At 41.0% G+C, this 19,578-nt stretch overlaps 2 protein-coding genes across 3 annotated transcripts in view; both read right to left on the bottom strand.

Annotated features, from left to right (window-relative positions):
- Positions 1 to 82: 82 nt before the first annotated feature.
- Positions 83 to 12,175, bottom strand: spata6 (spermatogenesis associated 6; the record flags this gene model as incomplete). The annotated part of the gene is made up of 9 exons (XM_079220785.1): positions 12,146 to 12,175; positions 11,221 to 11,358; positions 10,726 to 10,774; positions 10,556 to 10,597; positions 10,300 to 10,424; positions 8,792 to 8,872; positions 4,819 to 5,238; positions 2,626 to 2,786; positions 83 to 209 (listed from the first exon to the last, which is right to left on the bottom strand). The coding sequence occupies exons 2-9, from the start codon at positions 11,296 to 11,298 to the stop codon at positions 83 to 85; spliced, it is 1,083 nt and encodes a 360-aa protein (XP_079076911.1). The 5' UTR covers positions 11,299 to 11,358; positions 12,146 to 12,175.
- Positions 12,176 to 12,931: 756 nt separating this feature from the next.
- Positions 12,932 to 19,578, bottom strand: part of agbl4 (AGBL carboxypeptidase 4) — a gene marked incomplete at its 5' end in the record, with an annotated part of 246,047 nt that continues 239,400 nt past the window's right edge. For both annotated transcript variants that reach the window (XM_079220896.1, XM_079220895.1), the window contains 2 exons: positions 12,932 to 13,058; positions 13,227 to 13,320. In XM_079220896.1, the coding sequence (XP_079077022.1) occupies positions 12,962 to 13,058; positions 13,227 to 13,320 (191 nt within the window). In that variant the 3' untranslated portion in view covers positions 12,932 to 12,961. The remainder of the gene's footprint in view (positions 13,059 to 13,226; positions 13,321 to 19,578) is intronic.

Below are 19,578 nucleotides of genomic sequence, written 5' to 3'. Positions count from 1 at the left end.
TTAACTGAACATGAAGATGCATCTGTGAGCGTCTAAGATGTTTTGACTGAGTGATAAAAATGCTACTTTAAGAATCAGCAGATCAGGAAGTGAACAGTCCGCGGTCACTTGGTTGTCCTAGGAGGTTTGTTTTGTGTGTCTGCAGAATCCTCTCAACTCTGCTGTGGATCTGCTCGCAGTAGGAGGGACTGGGCTGACTGGTCTGGAGCCTGAGGGGTAACACAACAATTACACATTTAAAAACCCATAAACGACTTATTTATCGAGTTATTCATGTATAACTACATCAATTTGGGTTACGTGGACAAAATTGTTGGTACCCTCCCGTAAAATGAAGAAAAACCCACAATGGTCACTGAAATAACTTGAAGTAATAAGTAATAATAAATAAAAATGTACTGGAAATTAATGGAAATCAGACATGGCTTTTGAATTGTGGCTAAAAAGAGAATCATTAAAAAAAAAAGTATGGTACCCCTAGAAAAGATTTAAAATAGTTTGACCATAGGGACATCAGCATCACAGCTGCCTTCAAACTTGTAATCAGTCAGTCGGCCTATTTAAATGGTGAAAGGTAGTCATGTGCTATTTGGTAACACGGTGTGTACCACACTGAACATGGACCCCAGAAAGCTGAGGATAGTCTCAGGAGATTACAGAGAACATTATAGACAAGCATGTTAAAGGTAAAGGCTGTACAATTTCTTCAATTCGAACTTTGAAGAATTGCGATTTAAATTTAAGGGAATGGGAAGGAAGGACCAACTGATAGATGAGTATGAAGGACAAATTGAAAACAGTAAAATGCCCTTCACAACCTCCCAGAGCGACGGGGACGTCTTCATATTACTTGTAATGTTTGGTCATCACTCTAGGAAACTAAGATATTAAATTACAATGATATCAAACTCAGAAAAGCAGCAAATCCACACAATGTAGAATCTGTAACCAGGGGACGTTTGGCATTTTTGCATGAAAACGGCCTTCAATAATTAATTGCTTTTCCAAATTTCTCTAAATCATACAACTTCCAAACAATCAATGAACAATCATTTTTTTCAAGAAGTTCTCCTAGTTATTCCGTGTGTCCACTAGTCTGTGCTGTAGCACAACACAAGCTGTGTGAGTGGATGCAAACATTAAACAACAAGCACACTGAATTGATACTTCTAAAAAACTTTGAAATAAATCACAGTGTTTCCTCTATTTACATTTCCCCTCCAGCACATTCTACATTTCGTGCAAAAAAAAAAAAGAAGTAATTTTACAATTGTCAAAACACATGGTGCATTTCATCTGGAGGCATACATGTACTTCATCAATACAATACAAATGTGTCTTCAAGTTGACCACAGGCAGTTACGCAATCTTGAATTGACAGACAGACAGAAGTGAACAGTAATGAATTTCAGTATTGCCTCTCATCCCCGTCTATTTGCTGGAGTGGAGCGGTGACGGCGACTGTCTGACTGACTGGTGCCTTGGCCCGGCTCACAGTTTGGGAATGGAAGCTTTTCATCTGTAATCAGATAAACTCGCTACCTGCTTCAAAAAGTCATCAAGGACAAATCATCCAGAGACATGAATAGACTGAGACTTCAGGGCTTAGGGAGCAAACGTTGCCACTGGCATCTGTCATTTTCTTTATAGATCAAAGATTCGTGGTAAGACGTGCCCCTCTCCGTGTCGGTGGGAATCTACAAAGGCCGGCTCTAATCTCCCACCCTGCAACTCCTGTCGCGTTTTCAATTGAGAGAAAAGTATCATTCATTTCCCACAATTTACTTTGCAGTTTAAGATTGTCTATTGATTTTAATGTTTGCTTATGGACTGAGCAGTGGGGAAGGGGAAGGGAGAGCACAAACAAACAAAACGGAGCATCGGTCGCGTCGCTGTGTTCGACTCACGGCTGTCGTGATCGATGACAAGGTCTCTCTGAATGTATTAAAGCGTGCATCGGGTCAAATGCATCAGACTCGAGCTGGAACACAAATCAATACCATTTTCCTCTTTTGTTTTTTCTTCCCTCTGCCTCCTCACTCAGTAATGAACAAACATGACAAGACATCAGCTTGTGTAATTTAAGAGGTGGAGGGGAAATCATCCCGCCTGTCGAATGTGATCAAAATTAAAGATTGGATGTGTATAAAAACACACACATACGGCAGTGTATGACTTGCATCTCATGGGATTGCCGTGTATTTGTCGAACACTGTAATTGGAAACTCGTACAGGTGCCTCTTTTGCTTGTGAGATCTTTTGTGGAAACACCAATGATTTACACAGATGGAGGAGGATAAGTTCAGGGCAAACACCACAAAAAAAGGATGATGTTTTCTCTCGTGCTTTGGGGCGAGAGTGAATACAATCAGCTGGTTTTGTGGCCAGAACAGTCTTGCTTACATGTTTGAGAGCCGAGCCAATCGACAATATATTTTAGGTTCCCCACATCAAGATCACATTCTATGGCTTTAACATTGATAAGCATGTCTATGCCCTGTTGTTTGATCATTGTGTCTACTTCTTCCACTTTAAGATATATTACAAACAGTGAAAAGCTTCTGAATAACTTGTTTTTTTCAAGGTCTATTTGAGGGGAAGGTTTGCATTTTATAGAGAGTTTACCTTTCTCTGAGGGAATAGCTCAGATTCAGAGCACTTCTGGAGCTTGACCGAGTCGGTGTGGACTGAGCGAAGGCCGCATCTCTCACAGGGCTTCGGGTCTTGGCTTCAAATCTGGACCGCGTCTCTGGAGACCACCGGACCCTCACTGAACCCGACTGCACCTGGAAGAGGTCACAGGGCGGGGGTGGTATAGTTTAAAGCAAAGTGAACATTAAATGTTACCCGTATATAATTACTTTACAACTTTTTGGTTGGCAGAATGACACTAGTTTGAATAAAATCAATTGTTAGAATCACTTCAGAATACTTTTCTAAGAACAAAAAGTCTGAAACTGATGTGTAACTACAGTATATGAATTGGTTAGTCTGGCTTGGAGTACGAACCTACGGCGACATTGTGTCATTTCCTGGTTGGAAATGTTATAATTAGACTTACTGTGGCTGCTCTTGGTCTGTAACTCCCTTGGAGAGAAGAATCTACAAAGACAAGTGGAAGGTTTTATGACAACAGAAAACATCTACAGTACTGAATTTAAAATGTTCAATAGAGTTTATTCCTAAAACATAAACAGGTGCAAGGGAAAGTTACCCTACATAGAGGCAGCTGTAAACAGAACCATGTGCTATATTTATATACTTAGTGTAGATTAGCATCATTATTACACAATGTCAAAAGACAGATGCCATTATATCATTGCAGATTTCCTCAGACAAGCTCAATAACCCCAAAATCTAAATGCAGCCCATGATTTATTTTGAAAAACTTCACCACGTCTTATCATTAAGATGTAAACCACGTCAAATAAAATAAACACATTTCCAACCAATCTTGAAATATTAGAGCAATTATTTGCAAGCATTTTTTCTGCAGAAAGTATAGCATGACCTCAGGTATGTAACAACACATGTATTAGCTTTTGCACATGGGCGTGAAGGTACCGGTGTGATCGTCTGTGAAGCTGACAGAGTGTCGATGGAAACCACCGTCAGCGGAGGAAGGAGTTACCCTCACAGAGGCACGACTGCGACGAGGGGCCTGGGATGAAACAACAAAAAACAGAAATACAATCTGCTGTCAAACAATATCATTCAATTAACACTCTTGTAATTTGAATTCTGTCTGTATTGTCAAACACATGCACGGAAAGGCTGTTTTGGTATTTTTTCCTTCACTTTTAAGCAGCATCCTGATACTGACACATCACACAATCTATGTCAACGAAGAAATTACACGACATTTGATCTGCTTGTGTATATTAAATCAGTTTTTTGCAGAAATAGCTTTAAAAAAATTTAAAAACAATGTTCCCGGCATGTCTTTTATCTTAACTCCAAACAATTTCACCAAAAAGCGTGCAATGAGGCACGTAGAAAAGGCTGGGAATGTGTTTCCTCGACACAAACATACAGTCGAGGCTCTGATAATGCGTTCACCGTGGGGCTAAGCTACTTCATTAGGTATCTATTTGTTAATTGCAGCTTGACTCTCAATTACTCGGGTTAATCGCCGACAGAACGTTCCCCCAGGAAAACCACAGCGGGAAAAACACACTTCTCTCTTCAATAACACATCAATTGTAAGTAAATTCCATTCATGTGTGTGACAAAAACAAACAACTCCCGAGCTAATCATTTCTTTTAATAACAGCATGTTAGTGGATTTTGATATTCATACCTGAGGATTAGATTTGATGTAAATGAAGCAGCAGGAATACATGGGGTAGCGGAGCGAGGGAGGCTGTGTTGTTCTTGTCCATCAACTGTATATCCCCCATGGCTGTGTGATCGGAAAATCACTGCCTTTTATATGCAAATATCTCATAGCACTGATACAACCATAATTAAAGTGTTAACAAATAACTGTGTACCAGCCTAAATCCAGGACGCGTGCTATTAAAGCACACTCGAGCCCCTCAGTGAGGATAATAGGCCATATTACATATGACGTCAAAATCCATTAACGGCTCAGGTAAAAAGATTAACACTGCTCTCTTATTATGCCCTCCACTTAATCTGCCCACTAGATTATGTTACATTTTGGGAAGCTCCCACTGAGGGTTGAACTACATCATTTCAGGATCCCATTAATGTGAACCCCTGTCCACAGAACATGTGTATTATTAGCATTAAACAAACCATTGCGTCACTTTTCTTTCAGTTTCCGTCCGGATGAATAAATCTAATGGTACTAACCGAGCAGGGCGGCTGGCTCCCAGACTCATTCCTGAAGTGGTGAGGGCCCAGCTGGAGATGGCCGAGCCGTTGCCTGGCGTCCTCTGAAAGCTGGCACATCCTGCGGTGGGTGTAAGGGGACAAGGCCCGCGTCCTTGAGGAAACTGTGGGCTGCTGGTAGCTAGACTCCACAAAAACTCTCGGAGAAGCGCGTTTTCTTTCCTTCTTGTCTTTTTGGAGAATTCGGCCAGATGTGGGTGTCGAGGACGGGGCAGAGTTTGTAATTCCAGCCTCAACTGTTAGCCTTTCCCGCCCACCTTTCCAGGAGACACGTTTTGCATCATCTATTTTGGAAAAATTCACAGCAGATGGCGAAGACTTTTTTGCTGAACTCTGTCTGGACGGGGTTAAAGATGGCCTCACTGGAGAAAGACAGCACGCCTAGGGGTGCAAGGACAGAATATGAGAGAGAGAGATGTTGACATATTTTGTGAAACAAAACATTTGTCTCAGCGGTTTAGATTCCTATGCAGACCACAATATTGTTCCTTTACACAGGCGTCAGCCATTGTAGCCATTAAGGCAGCTGATCTCACTCTCCACACAGACGTGTTCTCCCTGGACGAAACCACGAAACCATGAAACCATTAGCTAAATCATTCAGCTTAAGTGTTACAACAACAACAGCTCTTGCAGCCGGCACCGCCATGGAGATAACCTCTGCAGAATTACTTTAATAACTCTAATGGCCGCTAACATCATTCTCCCATGCAATATCCCACTTCCTGCGGGTAATGCCAACCGGGGATAAATAAGTTAAGATAAAATGTTAATTGCATTTGATGGCCATCTCCAGTCTAATATGATAAAGAGGCATTACCTGGCTGTAAAACAAAGATCATCTAAATGCTAATTAGGGAAATCACACAAAATGAAAACATTTTTTAAGAGAAACTAAATGATAGATACATTCTTATCGAAGTTGCCATTTGAGATTGGTCCTATTTAATACAATGAAGCAAAGTATGGTCTCTCCACCCCCACATCAACACCATCTGACTTCTTTCAGGTTCTTCACTCGATAGCCACTGAGAGTTTGTCAGTTTTGCTGTCGGCAACTGACGACTAGCTGCTACTTTCACAACTGGAAAGCAGCTGTGAGCTAAACTCATTTATTTAAAATCTGCTTTTCACCTGTGACACTAGTTCAGTATGTTTTTGTTTTGTTTCTTATGTTATGGCATCTCTCTTGTTTACCTTGTTGTTGCTTCTATTGCTTGTTTTTACCATGTAAAGCACTTTGTAGTTTGGCTTTCTTGAAGAAATTGTATTTTCTTGATTCTTGTTGTTCTGAGTTTGTTCTCATGGTTGAATGACTTGTAAGTCGCTTTGGATAACAGCGTCAGTAAAATGAGATGTAATGTAACAAATAAAATGTATTACTATTTCTTATTAAATGCCAAGTTCAGCGTGATAACCACCTCCATGACACAAACATGATTGTAGAGAATAGAAAAATGCCGAAATATAGTCCCCAAACCAAAGGGTGACGCCACTGTGACTACGTCTACTTCAGTCTATGGTGTAATCGTTACCATGATCACCATTTTGACATTTGAACACCAAAGACATTGGGATGAATCCTCTGGTGAGGCCGAAACTCTGTCCAGACTTTTATGGCAATCCAGCCGACGAGATAACTCAGTGAAGACCAAAGAGGTGGGCGGACTTGCTACCATGGCTAAGTGACTTTTTGATTAAATAATGTTATTCAATGAGGATCATAACAATTAACAAAAGATTAGAGCACCTGCAAATCTGCAAAGGAAGACTAAGACAATCCTGAACGCTGAGTGTATATCCATCATACAGTTTCAGAGGTTTTGTGGAAGTTGCTATCACTCTAAATCTCTATTAAAACTGGACGAGGTTTGTCAGCTGGGCGGGCAGGCAGTCAGGGAAATGGCTATGCGGAGGAGCCATTAGGAGAGAGAAAATGGAGAAATTCTACTGTCTGACAGCCACAGCGGTGCTCTGATCTAGACATCCCCCTGAGGGGCCGCGAGAACACTGACAATCTGCTTCGCTGTCAATGACATCCCATTTAAACAAATAGCTTAGGTTACCGCACCTGGGAAATGCACGGTAGTGTTTTTGGCACAACATGCCAACCGCTGTGTGATGGATCATGTTACAAACAGCAATGTTTGAGAACGATTTTCATTCTTACAATTTTTTTTGAAGAGACACTCTTTTGGAGTATATATTTGGAGCGTTCATCTACCGTCCCAGAATCCACCTGCTGACATTACGCCTGCACAAACATTAAGTCACACAAGACCACGAAGCAGTGGAGTGAAGAAACACATATTTGGGGGCCAAATTGTGCCCCAATGTCTAAAGAATTGGGGCATTTATAAAATGTCGGGGGAAATTACTGAATAAAGTTGCTGTTTTTTAAGGCAGCAACCAACAATTACTTTCATTATCAATTAATCTGACAATTCATTTTGTATATAAAATTAAAATATTGAAACATGTTAATTGCAGTTTCTCAACATTCTCAACGTCTTTAAATTTTGAAGTTTTGTCAAATCTCCATATTTGAGGTAAAAACTAAATGTTCTGCTATTCTTGCATTAAAATTAATTACTGTAACGATTAACCAATTATCGAAACAGTTGATGGTTCATTTTCTGTCCATCGACTAATCGATTTGTCAACTAATTGTGTTGCAGCTCTACTTTTCTTACCAACATGAACATGTGCCAACATGAGTAAATAAAAAGCATGTTTCTGCGGTTCCAAAGAGAAATGTGCAATCATCTGTATGTGTGAGGGAAAGCTGGAGACAGTTCTAATTATTTAGGCTTTTTTTAAGCTCTTAAAAGCCTTTGTATGTATAATGCATTAGTTTATACATAGTTCAGAAAATTATTGCAGTTGAACATTTTTGCATGCTTTATCTCATCCCTAAATTTAGCCCTGCTGATGTTTCGAAAATGATCAAATAAAATCATAGCGATCAAGCGCTGAAAATTAGATTCTATGAGATATAAATATATATATAGATAAAAAGTCTAAATAAAATGTGTGTGTGTATATATATACACACACACATATTGTATTTAGATGTTTTATCTTAGGGGTGCAACTAATACTTATTTTCATTATCAATTCATTTGAGAGTGATTTTTTGTATTGACTAATTATACACTAAAAAAAACTCTGAAGAAAGCATCAGTGGATGAAAATATGAGAACTTGGGAGTGCCCATTCAAGCAAAGGAATAAAAAAAAGAAAAAGGAGTCTTAACATTCTTCTAAACATGATTTTACGCAGCTGAGCACAGTTACCCTTAAAAATCCACAAGGACACAGTGGCAGAGATACAGGTGGCCCTCATATCGGACAGCTAATGTAAAACTGACTGGTTCTGTAACAAACATTGTGTAAACTCCCATCTAGTCAGAGATGAGAGAGAAGTCTCGCAATCAACATCACAGATCTGCCTCCCTATAATTACATTCACAAGGAGAGAACAGATACCCTTGAAACACTGCCAGTATGGATAGATAGATGCAGTAGCCATGGCAACAAAAGAAGGTGGGGATGTATGGTAGAAACAGAGAAATCTGATGGCGAGCGATACGATACCACTCATTAGAGCTCTCTTGAGATGAATCTTTACTGTTCTATCTTTGGCCAACACAGCGATGCTGTGTGTGAGGCTGTGAAGAACACACACAGTTTACTTGACTTGTGAGTGGCTCTTTGATGGGTTTTAACTGTTTACATTTTGACAAAGCAGGTCTGAAAAGCCATGAACACACAATAGAATGTAATTATAAAAGAAAGTCTTATTCCAAAGGGTTTTACAAATCAACAACAGACATAAGGCAGAGAAATCCAAAAGCAGACAAAAGGTCCAACAAATTTGAAAAACTCTGTGTGTACGTTAAGATGTACGAGATGTAATAAAAGGACTCGCTCACAGGTGAGGCAGGGACGCCGTCTCTCCCATCACTCTCTTCTATGACTGATGTCGTGGCAAACTCCACTTTGGGGGAGATTCCCTAGAGGGAGAGGGACAATAGGTACAAACACAACACAGGGAGATGAAGACAAACAGACAGATAACAGCGATGCTTGGAACACCAATTTACACTTACAAATCTTCAATCTTTGCTTGACTGAACAAATTGCAGAAAAGAGAAAGGCTCCAGTGATGTTTAAATAATATGACATTTGGAAAGAGACATCTAAATTGCTAGGTAGCCCTCAAACAGAAACACATGAAAGCAATGGTGAGGGGAATGGTGTTTAAAGACATTTAAATATGCCAGTTAGTGCCTCGGAGGACAAGGGGAGGATGGAAAAGCCAAGCGCAAGAGACAGGGAGAGAAAGAGATGATATAAGAAGAGGAGGGACAAGCAAAAATGACAAGATGGAGAGTGACAAGAGAGGTTCTGTCTGTAAAGCAAAGACAGTCAACAGCTCTATATGGAAAACACTGTTTTCTGAAGAAATGACTTCACTTTGTCAAGGACAAGCCAGTGCTTTTGAGTTGGTTATCTTGCTACCTGACTACCAGGTGCACAGACATATGAGCCACTGAGATCAGGAGGAGACTCACTTAAAGAAAGACACAATCTCCTCCTAGTTTATGAATGTCACATGTAACGTAGGTGCCAATCAAGCCGGATCACATGGTGAGTGACATGGGAACAACGTTTAACTGGCATCCCTCCTCACTGATGCAGCAGTGTGCCGTAGCTCAGGTGAAGCAAGCATGAAATACATGCGAGACACCTGGAACCATATTCATCTAATTGCTCAAAGTAATATTTTGGTCTTAAGTGAACAGTTAAAGTGAATATCCTTCAACTTTACTCTGAATTAAAAATAAATAAAAATTAAAGCTATTAATTAAACAATCTAAAAATACAAAATAATAAATGAATTAAGGAGCACTCCAGAGGTCTCTTAAGTAGATCTTTGGCGACTGCAGTACAGAAATAGAGGCGAGCACACCTTGGTTTTTCTCTGGGGTGATACTTTGGGTTTCACACAAATCAAATTTACTTTAAAAAAACAAACAAAAAAAGAATATATGTTTCTGCAGGATAACATATCACTGAGTAAACTGTCAGGATTATTTTTAAGAATGTATGATATGTCAGACGTAGGGTAAAATCCATACCTCTAACTGGCTATTCCTTCTCTGAACATACACACGATCAATCGTAATAAATTAAGAGTTGCTCTTAAAATCTACTCTCTGTAAATAGAAGTCACTTGATAAATGTGTGTCTTATTGCACACGCTCAGCAAATAACTTTTTTACTCCTATGTTAACTCTTTGGAGAATTCTTCTGCATAGTTTCATGAATACGGGCACAGGTGTTGACCTGTGCCCGTATTCATGAAACTATGCAGAAGAATTCTCCAACGAAGGAGGGTTCATAAATAAATAAAATGAATATCTGTAAAGCGGCATACAGGAAAGGAGGATGATCTCTTCATCATGATGTCTCTCACTGCAGCTCCTTCTCTGGACCACAGTCTGGGACCAGGGTACAGGAAATCTCTGCTACTGTCCTCCATTGTGGCAAGGACTTCACCCTCTAAAAATCACACAGCCAGACAGTAAACACACACACACATACAAGCCAAGTTAGAGATCGTGTTTGTGCAGAGTAATGAATTGATACAGTGGGAACTTAAAATGCCCATATGGCATAATCAGAAAGCATACCTGGAGGCACTGCCTGAATCAGCTCAAAAGATGTTGTGTCAGCTAAGAGGAAGGAAAGCACAAATAGGCTGTGAGCTAATGATCAGTATCTCAGCTAATAGCCTATAAGCTTGCACTGTAGAGGATTCAGGGCTAAGAGACGAGGAAGCAAATCCCAGACGGCCGTTTACCTTCCAGGAGGTCAGCTACTTCAGCAGGGTCAACAACCCCAGGGAAAGTCTGGTAAAACAGAGTACAGACAACGCAATCAATACTTATAACAAGATGAGACGGACAGCCCCGTATCTAACTCTGCCGGTATCCCGAGGGAAACGATGGCCTCTTTTATCAGGAGTTGAGCCCGTAATGTTTAAATTGGAGGGCTTCAAGTTTAAGGCTTTAAAAGTAAGCCAGTAAACGCCAGCAGCCTATGTGAGAGGAGTCATGAACATAAGGAAAATAAAGAGAAAACAACATTGAAGATGTAGATTTATTGAGCCTTACTATTGTGTAAGTACAATGAATATAGTAGGATCCAACATAAAGATCGGGATGTGACCCTTTTTTATGTTGGAGAAACATGCACTATTCCTCCAAACACTTCTCTTGCTAAATCCAAAAAAGAAAGAAAAGTAATTATACTTCTTGTGCCTAAATTATAGAGGCATCTTATTCATAATTCTTACCTTGACAAAACACATTTTGTGGTGGAAGCGTAAAGGGAACACCGGCGGCACACGGGGGGTCTTCCTGTACTGGCCCATGACACACACACTGAGGTAGACATCGTTGGTTTTAGTCAGGAGCACTCCTGGACACGTGACCTGCACATAAGCATCAAGTCAAACATTCTGTTGTTGTTGTTGTTGTGTATCCTTTACTGGCAGATTTATTTATTCAGGTCTGACAAAATGAGCCTCCCTTTGCAGGATAAAAATATACACTTTTTAGAAATAATTGAACTGACTCCTAAATGACACATGTATATCAGCACACATTGTTGCCATAGCACCAATGTGTTTACAGCAACCTTTGCTGTGTGTTTAAAAAGCCTGAATATATATTTAAAATCTGCTATGCAAACCACAAGTGTGCAATACCCTGAAGAAGTATCCATATCAGTGGGACCTTTTTATTTTCAATTTTACCACTAAAACTAATTAAGTTGAATTACTTTGATACACCAGGTGGAAATGAGCTTCCAGCTGATCCACATGTGCTGCACATCGAAGGAAACGTTTAAAAATCAGTGAGCTCAACTTGGTTGTATCTTAAATGTGCTTTACAGACATTTTAACTTTATGTTCAAGGGCATCTCTATTTGATAATGACTGAAGTAAGAAAGCGAAACATAAATTGGCTTCAGAAAATATGGGATTCCTCTTTGTGAATTGAACAAATAATATTATAATAAAACATAATGAATACAGTCGAATATTTTTTAGTTTATCATCGTAACAACAACAACAACATATTTTACATTACGACGGAGGAAACGTAAGAGAACGTAAGAAACGTAAGAGAACGTAAGCGCGCGAGCTAGCTTACGTTAACTAAGCTACGTTTGTTTCTGAGTTCCGTACCGAAGAAGCCGCGTCAGGATGCACTTACTGTCTGAATGTCCAGCTGCACGGAACATTTCAGAGACCTGTGCTGCGCCGCGGCGGAGGAAAACTTCTTCTTCATCGAAGACATTCATCCAACTTCTCAAAGTTCGTTGTCATAGCTGCCAGACAGCAACAGTCACAGACAGAGCGGATGTACGGTCACGTGACCAAGACGTGACAAATCAAAAGCTTCCCTACGCACGCACACACACACACACACACACACACACACACACACGCACACACACACACACACACACACACACACACACACACACACACACACACACACACACACACACACACAGATCTATACATGAAAAAAAATGCAATAATACAGCTAAATAAAAGGTCTTGAGGTTCTCACTTATATAAAAGCAATCATTACTATTATCAGTATTGTGCTTTAAGTGTTTAATGACTATTTATAATACCAACAGAGATAACATTGTATATCACCATAGTCAGAAAATAAGTTAGTAACGGCAAGGAAACATGCATTTATTTACAAATGTATAGACAACAAAAAGGAGCTGCTGAATGAAGGCCACAGATTGACTTTAGATGGGCAACAGTCTGTCTTCCCTTGGCTTTCAATAATCCGCGTTTTAGAGCCATTAAATAGCCCAAGAGGAAGCTTGTTCTGATTTTAGTCCTGCAAGCACCAGTCATCCCACTGTTACAAATCTGTGAAAATAAGTCTTTATAGCCAGGAAGATGAGGAGCTTCTAAAGGCAATGAAGTGTGAAGGATGCTCCTGCTACGGTGCTCTGCGTTTTACATGCTCAGTCTGCGTTCGTCTGTCCTTCTGTCTGATTGTCTAGTGCCTGACACCCTGGCTCTTCTCCCTTTCTCTGTCGGCTGCGTCTCTGCCAACACCGTTGCCCTTTTTGTTATCGTCGCCTGTCACCTCAGAGCTGGAGACGAAAACATATCAATATGAGTGACTGAGGTGGGTATAGTTCAGGCAACAGCAAAACAAAAATACATTTATTTGAGTATGAACAACATGTCAAATTTGAAATCATATTTGGGTAATTGATTTCATTTGATATGCATTTATTCATAATGCCAGACTGCTTTACCTTTGAATGTGAATTGGTCTGTTGTCCTTGATGAGGTTGTTGAGTTTGTAGTAATCCAGGAAGGTTCGAGCAACATTCCTGCCCAGTTTGGTGTCTGAGGACGGGGAGTTAAAGCTAATTGTCTTTGGAAGAGTCTCAGTTAATATTTCTCGAAACAATTCAGAACAGTGGATCCCAACGGGACGGTCGTCCTATTGGGGAAGTTTTACGACCCATAACTTTAATGTTGGTTACTTAAAAGGCAGCTGTGTTTTGCAAACACATTGTGCACTACTTGCCCAGCTCCAAACAGCAGACTTACAAAGTTAGTAATTAGCTGGTGAACATAGTGGAATATATAGCTGTGTTGAAGCCTTATATGTCCCTCAGGAGTTGGTAGAGACCAAAAACAGCGATAAAAGAAAAAAAAACAAGAGGGACTAAAAGTTTTTTCATCCATAAAATAAACAAGGTCCACAGTTCTCGATAATAATAATAATAATAATAATAATTTAAATTTATATAGCGCTTTTTAAGATACTCAAAGACGCTTTACATTATGGACAAGAGACAAAGACAAACAGAACAGAACAAAAATGAAAGAAAGCAAACAAAAACAAACAAACAGGATATTTTGTGACAAAGAAAGAAAAGGAAAGAAAACTGGAGAAGCTGAGGGTCATAGTGGAGGATGGGTGCAGGGTTTAGCAGGTGAAAGCGAGTTGAAAGAGGTGTGTTTTGAGGGCTTGCTTGAATGATGGAAGGGTGGGAGCCTGACGGATGTGGACGGGGAGAGCGTTCCAGAGGAGGGGTGCGGCAGCTGAGAAGGCCCTGTCCCCCCAGGTCCGGCGCTTGGTCCTGATGGTCTTCAGAGTGTTTGTGTCGGCGGACCTGAGGCAACGGGTTGGGGCGTAGAGGGGGAGGAGGTGTGAAAGGTAGGCAGGTTGTTTAAGGCTTTGTAGGTGATGAGTAGTAGTTTGAAGTATATCCTGTACTTGACCGGAAGCCAGTGGAGGTTGTGTAGGACCGGGGTGATGTGATCATAACGGCGGGTGGAGGTGAGCAGTCGGACGGCAGAGTTTTGGACATATTGAAGTTTATTGAGGATTTTGTTGGGTGAGCCGTAGAGGATGCTGTTGCAGTAATCAAGTCTGGATGTTATGAGGCATGGATGAGGATTTCGGTGGTGGCAGGGGACAGGGACAGGGACAGGGACAGGGTCGATAAAACCAAACAAAAGTAAAGTGTCAAGCAATACTTCAGACATTCATGATTTCTAATATCTATGATGTATTCATATGGCACCTTCAAACCACTTAATCTTCACTGAGATTCTGAACATGTTTAACATAAAGTTATTTAAAAAAGCTTTAGAAACATTACCAGTTAGGTACAGTAAATAACTAGAGACTAGCAACTGAAGAAATGAGCAGTGTAAATCCTCAGGGTACAACACATTGCGGTCTGAATTAAGTGAGGGTAAATCAAATGTATTTCACTCGCGTCAGCCAAATGCATGATGCTGGCATGAATCACACAAAAGCAATTACTTATATACTGAGGCCTTATTTAAATTCAGAGGTGAGCGCACACATCATCCCTCTGCCCAATTGTCCCTCACTACATTAGGGACAATATCAATAACTTCACTGCTTTAATAAAACAGCTGAGCGTCTATGAGTGCTGTCGCTAGGTCTGTGATCATTAGGCTTGCAGAGAAAGTAATGATGACAATCAGGTTGAGATAATGAAGAAGTAGGAACCACTGAATGCCAACAATGTTCCCAATCACCAAGAGTGAGGAGAGTGAATAGAGATGAATAAGAACAATGTTGCTAACAAAAGTCAATTCCATCTAGTCATTGGGGAAAACAACATCAATATCAGCTGCCAATCTACCTATCCACCCTTTCAGACATATGTCCATTGACCTTTTGCCATCATCCTCCATCTATACAGCATGCACACTCGTACTGTTCACAAAGATCCCAACACAAAACCAACAATAACATAAAAGTTTTTCCCTATTTCGAGGCATTGATGTTTGGCTGCCTCCATTCTTCACAGGCCAGGAGCATGATGGAGCAACACAAAGACGTAATCGGTCACTTTCCCCTGTCATTACCTTGTTGATACTCAGATATGGCTTGTCATTTGCTGGACTATTTATCTGTCACAAACGTGTGATTGAAACAACTGGCACACAGAAAAAGATATGAAAAAAAAAGAGATGGAAATTCTGTCATTTTTATTTTGTATTTTCCAATTTCTTGTAATGATCAAAAAATGACCTGAACATAAATCCTGGTTGCTATGAAGATGAAAATTTATTGTTCAAAGCCTGTTAAATTGTAAATCATCCATCCTTGGTTTGAACAGGCTGTCTGGACATATATTTCAGCTTTGTAGTTTGTCATACCTCAAGCAACACACACACACACACACACACACACACACACACACACACACACACACACACACACACACACACACACACACCTTACACCTGGTAAGTGAGGCCCGTAAATATGCAAGCAAGCCCCTCTGTAAAGTCTGCCACCTTGGCCTTCAGAGGTGTGTTTTTGCGTATGTTCGAGAGTCTGCACAGGACTTCATTCTTCACCCGGCAGGCTGATGGCAATGCTCTCCACACGACTCCACAGTCTATATTTACACCCCATCTGGCTGTTTGTCTGTGAGTCCTGCATCAGGCCAGACTTGCTGTGAGTGTGAGTGTGATTGTGTGTGTGAGTGTGTGTGTGTGTGTGTGTGCGGATGGACCGCACATGCTGTCTCATAACGGCTAGCTGATGATACTGATTAGGCTGAGATGAAACTACAGATAAACAAACTAAGGTTATGTCCTTCTGAACATTGCTTTTATGCTAATTTGAATGCATAATAGTTTAAAACAACACTGGGAGCCACGCTAGCAGGACAGCTGTGCCTTGAGCTTAATGGAAACAGCCAGCTTTCTTTACGGAAACAATGCTAACATGCTGATGTTTAGCAGGTATAATGTTTACCATGGTCACCATCTTAGTTTAGCATGTTACCATGATTGCTAATCATCAACAAACACAAAGTGCAGCTGAGGCTGTTGGGAATGTCTTTCTCTATGTCGCCAAAGTATTTGACATGTTACTTTTTTTACCTGATGATGGCACTAGATGGAAAGTTAGGTGATCAACAAAGTTATTATAGTTCATCCCGAGGGGGACATGAATGTGTGTCGCAAATGTCATGGCATTTCCCCCAGTAGATATTGAAATGTCACAGTATAAGTGACTACGTTGACCTGCTGGGGGTGCTAGAGGAAAAGTCAGGGGATCATTCAAGTCATTAGGACTCATTCATTGGGAACTATGAATGTCTGTACAACATTTCATGACGATCAATCTGACAATCGTTGAGATACTTAAGTCTGGTGCAAAGTAGCGGGCCAACTGACCGACTGTCATACATGACACACATCCCTATGTCTAGAGCTGCTGGCATAGCTCACATTAACACATCTGAATGTGAGTTAATAATCTGCTGCTACCGGTAGTTGTTAAGAGCTGATTCACACTCACAAATGTTCATCTTCAAGGGCATAAACACTCACATATACCTGCGTACTGCAAACAAACAAACTCCCCTTGTATCCTTGACATCTTCATTTTGACCTCAGGAAAGTTTTGGGTGTTTTCCTCCGTTCTCTTCCGTCAGCAGAGCTCTGTGCCAGTCCCGAGCTCTTTGGCCGGACGCGCTCAGCGACAGAAATATCTCCCGGACCCCACAGTGCGCAGATGGCCTCTCAGCTTGGCTTGTCACGACTCACCGTCTACTGCAGGAGGATTCGTGATGGACGGTCTGCTTCTGAAGGAGAACTTCATCCGTGTGGCGAGTAGTCGGAGACGCGGAGGATGCCCTGACTGCTGTCTGGCCCGTTGCCGGGGGAAACCGTAGGGTTTGGAACGAGGAAATGATGTGTGCGAGAGCCAGGAAACAGTCGGTGGGCTGTAGCTTGGCTTACAGAGGTGGGTGGTAGTGGAAATATTCAGAGAAACTGCAGCTGCTTCACTCCAGATCTACGCAGCCTCTTCTGAATTAACACAGACTAATAATCATAATATTGTTAACACTTAATCATCAACATTATCATTATCAGAGCGTAATCATTATCCAGCTCCAGAGAGGTCAAAGAGGCGGACTGTCAGCATCTTGCCTGCCTGTCACTGAGGTGTGTGAGGTGTATTCTTTAACATCTCGGTACACATAACTGTCTTGTCTAATCAATAGCAGGTCATTGTCATGGCTCAAGGGCGCGCCAGCTTAGGCGCTGATGAGATACGTGAGACAAAGGCGATTGGGACATGACTTGTTTACTGCAGCTGTTTACTGTCAGCACGCCATTTAGCGGCTTTCAGCGCTATGTCCCTCGTGCCTGGTCCTGTAGGACAGACAGACAAGGTGACGATCAGACAACAAGGCCCCCAGTGGTAAAATGGACAAGACACGTGGAGAATGCTGTCCAGATCGGACGGGAGTTAACAAGCAGACAAGCAGGGGACATTCAAGCCATCAATACGATCCACTGACAGGTTCTGTCACTGCACTGATACGTAGGGAACTAATTATCAATGCTAATTAAGAGCCGAGTCAACAACAGCAATACAGAAAGGGACACTTTTGTCCCCAATAGCGATTCAGCAGACTGAAAGACCTCACGTCCTTTTGCCCAAAGGGACAAACAAGGGTTGATTTAAATCCCTGACAAGAGGAACTGTCACTGCCAAGGAGACAAGCTCTGAAACTTGAGTCATAAAATGAAATACGTGCAAAAAAGGCTTCTGTTTTCTTACAGTATGCACTTGCAGGAATAGAGACTCTTCTGATCTGCAGTGTGCTGCTCTGAAAACAGAAGATGGAAACTATTTTTACATTCCAATTACTATGTTTCTTTGCAAGAGTTGCACTCATTTGTTTTTTAGGAAAGGCAATGCTTTGTGTATACAAGTTCAAGAAATAAAAACAAAACGTACATCCCATAATACACGCCTGTCTTATTGTGGTATCTGTGATTTATGACTTCAAGCCTCTCTTTGTGTTCTTCCTTATTATTGTCATCATCCTGAAGGTATCACTTGTATAATGTTACAATCATATCATCTCTCACTCATCAACTGTCACTTCAACCACTTTCAACTTGTACACTTCAACCGACAACTCCACAGCTTTAGTCTCTTATGGTTTAACTGGTGAGTTCATCTATTTTCAGTGTTCACACTTCCGCTCTATCACACTTGATGATTTCATGTCATCTCAGAGAGTGGAAGATAAACTTCTTTTCACTTCTTTTCTAACTGCCATTTCAACTTCTTTCAGTCACGCAACTGTGAAACGCGTCAACTGCAAAAGCTCTGAGCACTTACACTTACGCTCTCTTCACAAAATGGCTTTCTCAGACTCTCCATGAACATCAACTTTATCCACATTAGAACAACGACCAAAACACAACTGGAGGTGTGCATATCTTCGTGAGTGCTCATGTGAGGACACTTGTTCATCTGAGCAGACTGCAGCGACACTATTTGTGCAATCAACTGTGTTTTTAAATGTGTCTGTGTCTGCGCTTGCTTGCCTGTGTGAGCACCTATCCATGTGTGCATTTGTCTGTGTGATATGATGTGTGTGATGGGTGGTAGTGAAGCAGATTTACCTCAAAGCCATATCATTTGCATATTTCTCACATTCTGCCCATTGAGTTTCAGGTTCACTGATGCATATTATGATCCACTGGCTATTCAGGTGTCATGGAGTCCCCCTGTTATGGCGAGGTGCACATCAAACAGACCTAACATACATAGAAGAAGTGTGTATATCTTAGCCAATACCACACAATCCTGCTGGTTAACCCACATTGACACTCTTGACAATAGATGTGAAATATTTGAGTGAATAAGAAGATCACTGTGTCAGAAGCAGAAGAAGGAAACAGAAAATATGCAGGAGTCAAATGAGAGAGAAATATCACTTTTCTTCCACTCCACAGTGATAAGTTTAAAAATCTTAAAAATGTGCACGTCTGATCTATGACAGGAAAAAGCAACCGTGCAACCCAGAGCCAGAGAAGCAAGAGCAACATCTTTCAGGGAAGGCATAATGGCTTTTTAATGTTTTTGAATAATTCTTCAAAGTCACGGAGAATACTTTCTCTCCACAATACACAAAAAAGCATCTACAACCACACACACCTCCAAGGTAAGTAAGCCCCCAAAAGCGCACATAGGTGATCTCTGCGTATTGAACTCACACAATGAAAAGCGTCAAGCTGAGTTTTGAGCCAGGTCCCAGATTCTCTCAACCGTAAACCGTTCCACTTTCTAGT

Source organism: Taurulus bubalis (genome assembly GCF_910589615.1).
Source record: "Taurulus bubalis genome assembly, chromosome: 7".
Classification (NCBI taxonomy): Eukaryota; Metazoa; Chordata; class Actinopteri; order Perciformes; family Cottidae; genus Taurulus; species Taurulus bubalis.
This window is presented reverse-complemented; position numbering and strand designations above follow the sequence as displayed.